This window comes from Erythranthe guttata, chromosome 8 (assembly GCF_056151865.1).
Source record: "Erythranthe guttata isolate IM_541 chromosome 8, IM_541, whole genome shotgun sequence".
Lineage (NCBI taxonomy): Eukaryota > Viridiplantae > Streptophyta > Magnoliopsida > Lamiales > Phrymaceae > Erythranthe > Erythranthe guttata.
The window spans coordinates 16,178,384-16,187,051 of NC_142540.1; the positions used below are offsets into that span (position 1 = coordinate 16,178,384).

The following is an 8,668-nucleotide window of genomic DNA, read 5'->3' on the forward strand; positions in this document are numbered from 1 at the left end:
AAAATACATTAAAAATCCTATAATTGATAAAAAATATTCTAATATCTTCCATTTATCCAATTATAAACACCAAAATTATCATATATACCAACCATTAATTTAAAATTTTACTATATAATTTTCTTTTATAATATATTATTTTTATTGCATCCATTATTCTACTATTTTTTCCGCCAACTCCATATTGGGCCTTTTATTGTTTTTTTTGATCTCGTTTCAACTTTCAAGCCCTTTGAAATCATCCCGGCCCCACCCCACACCTCCACACCCTACTCTCTCTCTCTCTCTCTCTCTCTCCTCCTTCCTCTTCTTCTTCCATCCGCCACCAGCCCACCACGTATCTCCATCCAGCCACCGTACCAGACCCCCCTCCTTTTACTTATTTCCTCTTCTTTTTGACAACCACCATGGCACCGATGCACCATCAAGTTCCATCCCAAGCCCCTATATCTGGCTACCCCAAGTTCCTATTTCTTTCTCTTCTTATTTTTTTTCAACCATCAGATCCATACAATTTCTTACAGATCCGGCCGCACTTGAAATGCATTCATCTCTCTTCTTCTTTCCGACCATCACCCTTCCAAACTTAGCCACATTTTCTGAAAACCCGATTTTCACCGGTTTTTTGGTTTTCCGGTCGAACCGTAGTTTCTTCCGGTTATCTGATATTGACACGGTTGTTGGACTTAACGGTTTTTATATGACTAACCGGACCGGATCTGCAACCTGTTCCCGGTTTAACCGGTGCTGTCGGTCCGGTCCGGAGTATTTCAATTTCAGCGGGCCTTTATATTGGCTCTCTTTCCCATTCAAACCGAACGCAACAAAAACACGCACGCATCAAAAACACGCACCAAAAACACGCACAGTAACCGCTTTCTCTTAGAACGCACCCGCACCAACGTAGAGGAGTGGAAGTTTATCTTCACTATGAGAGAGAGCAGGTATGTGGAGTGGCCAAAATTCCTGCGCGAACTCACGAGTCAGCTTTTATCCCGGTCCTTGTTACTGCCGGTACCCACCGGAGAGGCGCCGCCGGCCATACAACCGGCGAATTTGGCTATTCTGGTGCCGGGGGTGGGGAACTCACAGCTGAAGAAGCATTTGCGTGATGGTGGTTTTACGCAGATACATGAGTTAGATTTTTCCAAGTTCATAACTCCTGACTTCTTGTGCAAGGATTCCGATGCGGCAAACCAGCTGCGCTATGATTGGACTGCTGCGGTAACTGCTCTTATTTATTTATTTTTTATTTTATTTAATGATTTTGGGTAAAATGCTTTCTAATCACACCATTTATAATTTACACACACACACACACACACACGTATATTTATCTCATTAGGAAAACAATTTGTAATCCCATATATATTCCTGTCCATGTGTATTAATGTACTGTTTCAATGGCCTTTCTGACGAGGACGTAGTTATTATGTGATACTGCAACAGTTTGCTCTTATACATTACAATCCTTTTTCAATAGAATAATGTTAGGTAAATTAGGAATATATATAGCAGTGAAAAATCTCTCATATTACCACCTTTATTTGTTGTTAGCTTTAGGTTTCGTGCATGACTCACTGCAGAAATCAGAATTAGCAACCTCTGTTTTATGGAAAATTAGCAAAGTATTATTTAGGCCTTTCCTCCTATCTGGTCATGGTTCATTGCCGCCTATTTGAGTGTATGACTTCATAAAAGTCCACAACAACTATAAAGTTAGTAAGGAATTTGAAGGCAAATTTATTTTTGCACTTGATGTAATCCAATTGCTCATTATGGTGGTACACACACGCATGATACTAAAGAGGCACACATATGCCGTTGGAACTGTTTGGAATTAGCAGATATGAAGATCATTTTTTATTGGTACCTAGAAAATACTAATATAGTCTCAAGAATCTGGTCCATGCTTTAATTTAAAGACTAAAGTCAGTACGGAGAATCACTCTAAGGAAAACATAAATCTTTTTAACCAATTTAGTGTTTCATTTTATATTTAATGTCAGCAACTGACATGTACCAGAAGACTTATTGCTATTGCTAAATCATGTGGATAGCTTTCTTGGAGTGCTCTCTCTTTCCAGCAGCTCTTTTGTTATTGCTACTAGTTTTTTTGTTTCCTTTCTTCTGCTATTAGTATTAGCTACTGCTTGTATATTGGTGATGAATCTTGCAATTATTGCCATGGAAATATTCTTGATTGATTTTGGAATCACTTGTTTTGCTAGAAATTTAATTAAATTAGTGACTCTTATCAGTTTGTGATTTTTGTGGATGATGGTAAAATAATGGGATTCTTTCTGGTCCAGTACTATTTATTTATTTATTTTTTTTTTTTTTTTTTTTGGATGATGAAATGTTTTATGTGAAGTCTAATGATTTTGGTTTCTTGGTTTCTGTTCAGTTTGCAGATGAGACCTTTGATGCAGTCGTGGACAAGGGTGGATTGGATTTATTAACCCTGCCTGATGTTGAGTTTACAACATCTGGGATTGTGTATATAAGTAAAGTATGTGTTATTCGAAATTGATACCGATGTTGGATCTTGTTTCTTTGAGTGTCATGCTCTATTTTGTTGTGCATTACCAGGTAAAAGAGATTTTAAGACCTGGTGGGAAATATATATGTATCACCTCAGCAGAACCCAAGTTGTTAGGTATTGTTTGTTCCTCATAGCTTCATTTTCTTTTATTCTTTTTGGTGAATGTAAAGGTATGTATTGTGCAGTTCTCAGTTGTGATCCTCTTTTTCCATCATATATATATATATATATATATATATATATATATATATATATATATATATATATATATATATATATATATATATATATATATATATATATATATATATATATATATATATATATATATATATATATATATATATATATATATATATATATATATATTCTCCTCAGATTTACTTTTCCGCAAATTCCGTTGTGGATGGAAAATGAGTCTTCATGCCATTTCGACTCAATATCCAAGAGTTCAGACATTTATGGTGGTTCTAGAGAAAGATATTTGTGCTTCTGTTTCTAAGATATCGTTTTTCTTGGATGACTACTCTGATGACCTCTATATTCGATCTCATAGTTCAAAGAAGGTAAAGCACTTTCACCCTCTCTATGAATGAAATAACTTGAAATGGTTTTTGATGAAACTAAAAACACACATGCATTTGGTCAGGATACTAAATAATATTTGCTCACATACACTCAATGTAAATGCTAATCAGATGCTTTAAGATCAGTGGCTTTGATGCTCTTTGCTACTTAAATTGAACATATTGTTAACTGTTATATCTGTAGGAATTGGAATTAATTAACCTTTTTAATGTGTTTTAGCATGAAAAATTCGTGGAAGCACTTGTAAAAGAAGAAGAGATTCGCTCAACGTATTCAGACTTATGCACACTTAAAGGACTGAATCTTGAAAGCCTTAAAGATTTTGAACCAGGTCGTAAGATAAAGCTTATTTTAGGTGATCCTGCTGAACCCTATTACTATAGGGCTGTACTTGTGGATGCTGAGCAACATCCAACAAGCCCTTTGTTACATCAGTTTGCTGTATACGTAGTTCCAGAAGTAAGTGATAGGACTTTTTGGGTTATTTAAATTCTTTCAAAAGCCAACTGCAATATGACTAAATTTTCAATTTCAGGCTCACGTTAATGAATGGTCCTTCTCATCAGAAGAAGGACAAATGCACTATGCCTCAAAGTTGAGGGCTGCTAGATTACTGATGGTAAGATCTCTCCTCTTTATTTTCTTTCTTTATCTTAACTTTTTGCATCTCATCTTTTGATTACTAAATTATTTGGATTGTTTTAGATTTTAACGGAGTCCACTCATGAGATTCCTGACACAGGGAGAATCCAGGTGATATCCAACTTTATTTTCAATAGCTGTAAAGTTTTGGCTTGCATTACATTTCATGGCTTCTTAAACTTTTGGTTTGTGTTTTCCTTTGTTTTAGGGGCATCTCAGTCGTCTAGTCCGGCCATTGGCTCCAACAAGTGGTCAGCACTCAACAATTTTTATACGACGTGTATGGTTCTTGAACTAAGCTTGTTCCTAATTCATTTTGAGATTTAATGATTGATGTATGATGCACGACTAGGTAAGTTGGTCCGGTTCGAGTTCTTCGACTAATATATCTTGCCCTTATAGATTTTGTGTTGGGACTTTTTTCTAGTTTGTTTTGAGTTAAGATCATAATTAATTGCTGTCGAGAAATTGAGGAAGAAGATTGGGATTGATGATGTTACTGAAAATAAGAATAGTTCAACTGATCTGCGAAATAGATCTTTTCGGTTGGGTTTTATGAAGCTTGTTTCCCCTCGATTATTCGATTAATCAAGATTATGATAATTTTTAAGACTTTTAAATGAGGTTTTTTTTTGAAACTCGAACTTATTGCGAGACAATATTCTATGATCAACGGTTTTGAACATTTTCTTATGGTAACCACATCTCAGGTTACAATATGGGAGTTTATATAACTATGAGCTCTCAACATTAATGCAGCTAATACAATACTATTATTTGATGGAAAATAAATTTTAATAGTGCATTAAATTGATAGCTTGATTAAAACAGAAAAAAGCTATATCCGAAGAAATCTTTGTGGCTCATACCTATTTTTTTCGGTAGTGCATCATAACCTAGGTTATGATTTTCGCTAACGATAAAAAAACTGATGCAGGGTACACATGATGATGACATTGTTGAATCTGATGTTGAGTTGGAAATTTCTGATCTCATCGAGGCTGAAAAAGATCCTCCACAAAAGGTGGGTAACTGAAAAACTGGACCAAAAATATATATTCACTATTTGCTTATTACACATGTTTGTTTACTTTGTTATTGCAGATGGGGAACCCTTTGATCGAAGTAACTGATGAAAATAAAAAAGCTGCTCAAATATCAAAAGCAAAAGCCAACGAGGCAATATCTGACGGTACCTATGCTGAATTTCTTTTAGCTAAATATTTTACTGTTATTGGGAAGTATATAATATATTAATATGTGTTACCTGCAATTTTATGAATTTCAGGTAAGTTTAGTGAAGCCATAGATTATTTGACGGAAGCAATCATGTTGAATCCGATGTCTGCAATTATGTACGCAAATAGAGGTAAATATGAACAAATCAAACCATCTCAGTTGGTTAAAATATATTATCACTTCTAAACTATAGTGTATATTACGTTGACATTGTTGTGTTGATCCGAAATGTTTCTTTTGCAGCAAGTGTGTTCATCAAACTGAAGAAACCAAGCGCTGCAATACGAGATGGTAATGCGGCTTTACAGGTATATCTGTTTTTTGCACTTACCACACTTTACAGCTATTAATATATGGATTCTTGATTTCGATGCAATTTCATTTTCAGATCAACCCTGACTCAGCAAAAGGGCATAAAGCACGAGGGATAGCATTGGCGATGTTGGGATCATGGGAAGATGCGGTTGATGATTTGCATGTGGCTGCGAAGTTGGATTTTGATGAGGAAATTGACTCAACTCTAAAGAAGGTTATTTTTACTGATTATCTAGATTCTAATCATTCTATTTGATGCCTCTACTCATGTGCTTCACTTTCTTACTTTGCACATATAATATTTAGTCCTACGTGTTGCTGTTTAAAAGGTTACTTATAAATCCTAGATGATGTTGCTTTAAAATTTTCAGGTTGAAACTAATGCAAAGAGAATGAAAGAGCATCGTATAAAATATGACCGCTTGCGCGAAGAAAAAAAGTTGAGAGAAATTGACCAGAAAAAAAAGAAGCGCGAAGTAAGTCAATATTATTTACTTCATTATGATTTTTTTTTTAAATTAATTTATAAGTTTTTTTGTCGTGTTCTATATAACTAATCACTTTCTTTTGATTTTGATGCAGGATGCTGAGAGTGCGTCTGTTTTAAAAGATGGTATGGACATTTCAGTTTATTACATATTAGATATATAATTTAAAGAAACATATATTGCCCATGCAAGAAGCAATTTGAATTATGTCCTAACATGTACTTTCATACCGCATTCCACTTTATTAACCAGTGCATAAGATAATTTCCTTTTTATGTTCGACAATCTCGCAGATAAAATCAGATTATTTATTTACCAAACCTTCACTTTTACTGCATAATATTACTATGACTGACTACTAATTCCCTGTAATTTTACCTCTCAATAACTTACAACAAACTTCCATTCGAAGATTTAACATCATTCAACATTGAAGTGTTTTGATTGGTTTAAGGTTCTGATATTTTTTTCTTTGAACAGGAGAAGTGATTAGGATTCGTTCTGCTAGTGAGTTAGAAAAAAAGTTAAATGCTGCTTCAAAGATAGGACGGCTCACAATTCTCTGTTTCACCGCACCAAGCTGTGGGCCCTTGAGCGTAATCTCAACCTTAGCAACACAATATCCGAAAGCCGTATTCCTGAAAGTTGATATTGAAGAGGTTAAAGAAGCTACTGGTGAATGGGACATCACTATGGTCCCGTGTTTCTCTTTTGTGAAGAACGGTAAAGAGGTTGATAAAGTTGTTGGAGTTGACAAAACTTCGCTCGAGAAGAAAATTGCCCAGTATTCTTGAGATCACTTCTTGATATAAGCGTAAATAAATAAAAAAGGAGAATTCTGCAAGTTGTTTGATGACTAATCTTGTTTAGGGCAAGTAGAATAGTTGATTGAGATTGTTGTTAAATGAGAGATATAGAACATTGTTACGTTCTGGTTTGTTGAAAATACAGAGACAAAGAAAAGGTTCTTGAATGATGCATTTTGGTAAATATATTTTGATTTGATTTCATGAGTATACTTTATATGATGGTGGTTGTTATGTTGGAAGTTTCATCTTTATGTTGTAGTTGCATTGCATTTGGATGGAAAGTTTTGGAGTTCAAAATTTTTATAATGATAACACTCTTAAATTTTTATAGGGAAAATATATTTGGTTTCTCGTGTTTCAAAAATTCAACACTTTTAGTTATTTTCATCAATTTTCCATTAAAACTAATGGAATCAAACGTGTTTCCATCACTGTAATTGACGGATTAATAGTAAATTGACGGAAATGACCAAAATAGTCAAATTAAAAACATGAGGGACCAAATGTGTTTTTTGTGAACATGGGGAACCACATGTGAAATCGTTGCAAACTTGAGAATGAAAACTATAAATTTCTCAATTTTTATATATAAACTAGATTTTGGCTTATTATGATATTATTTGATTTTTATTTTTGTTTTTCTCTAGATTTTGGACTTTGACTGAATAATATTTAATGATTTTTTTTAAGATTATATGTAATGACTAATGACTCATTAATCGTTCAATTCAAAGACCTCTGTTAAAGAGACCCAAAAAATATGTCCATGAAAATTCTAACCACATCGATTTCAACTATGTGAGTTCATTCACCAATTTTAGTTATGTGCTAATTTTGGTTATATATAAACCTTTTTTTTTTTTAATTATTTTTTTAATATTTGACTTGAAATCGTCACCATAATAATAAGGGCGAATGCCAAAAAGGCCCATCACATGGGACTTAAATACATTTTGGTTCACAAAAAAAATAGTCTCTCAATTAAGCCCATCTTCATGTCTTTAGTCTAAAATACCCTCAATAATATAATTCTTATCAATTCCACCCATTATGCTCTAACTTCCTTAATATTACACATTGACCCCAGATTTTAGCAAATATATCATATTAACCCCCAATTTTTTATTTTTCAGAAAAATAATTTTTTTTCTGAAATATTTTTTTCCAGCCAGATTCCGGCGTTGACAGCCGGAGACCGGCGTTGATTTTTTTTTTTTTTGAAAACTTTTTTTTTCCTGAAATTTTTTCCGGTAGGTCAACCACCGTTGACCGCCGGTCTCCGGCATTGACTTTTTTTTTTTTTTTTTTTTGAAAACTTTTTTTTTTCCTGAAATTTTTTCCAGTCGGTCAACCACCGTTGACCGCCGGTCTCCGGCGTTGACTTTTTTTTTTTTTTTTGAATTTTTTTTTCTTAGAAGAAAAAAATATTTTAATTAATATTACTGTTTTAGCTACTAAATTACTGTCTCAGACAATAATATTACTGTTTGGGAGAGTAATATTACTGTTTGGGACAGTAATATTATGAATATTATTTTTCCGAACAGTAATATTATGAATATTATTTTTCCGAACAGTAATATTATGAATATTATTTTTCCGAACAGTAATATTATTAATATTATTGTCTAAGACAATTAAATTACTGTTGAAGACAGTAATTTAGCATCTAAGGCAGTACTATTAATTAAAATATTTTTTTGTAAGAAAAAAAATGAAAAAAAAAAATCAATTAACAGTTAAATTACTGTCTCCAACAGTTAAATAACTGTTGGAGACAGTAATTTAGCAAACGAATACAATAATATTAATTAAAAATATTTTTTTTAAGAATAAAAAAGTCAATTAACAGTTAAATCACTGTCTCCAAACAGTTAAATAACTGCTGGAGACAGTAATTTAGCAACGAATACAGTAATATTAATTAAAATATTTTTGAAGAAAAAAAAATTAATTAACAGCTAAATTACTGTCTCCGACAGTTAAATAACTGCTGGAGACAGTAATTTAGCAGCCAAGATAGTAATATTAATTAAAAAAAA

At 33.1% G+C, this 8,668-nt stretch overlaps 1 protein-coding gene across 1 annotated transcript; it reads left to right on the forward strand.

Annotated features, from left to right (window-relative positions):
• Positions 1-218: 218 nt before the first annotated feature.
• Positions 219-6,827, forward strand: LOC105951303 (uncharacterized). The gene is made up of 16 exons (XM_088821995.1): positions 219-1,224; positions 2,408-2,512; positions 2,593-2,659; positions 2,924-3,111; positions 3,353-3,592; positions 3,669-3,752; positions 3,839-3,886; positions 3,984-4,055; positions 4,713-4,799; positions 4,880-4,967; positions 5,064-5,144; positions 5,258-5,322; positions 5,403-5,543; positions 5,701-5,805; positions 5,912-5,942; positions 6,298-6,827. The coding sequence occupies exons 1-16, from the start codon at positions 931-933 to the stop codon at positions 6,609-6,611; spliced, it is 2,010 nt and encodes a 669-aa protein (XP_088678121.1). The 5' UTR covers positions 219-930; the 3' UTR covers positions 6,612-6,827.
• Positions 6,828-8,668: the final 1,841 nt, after the last annotated feature.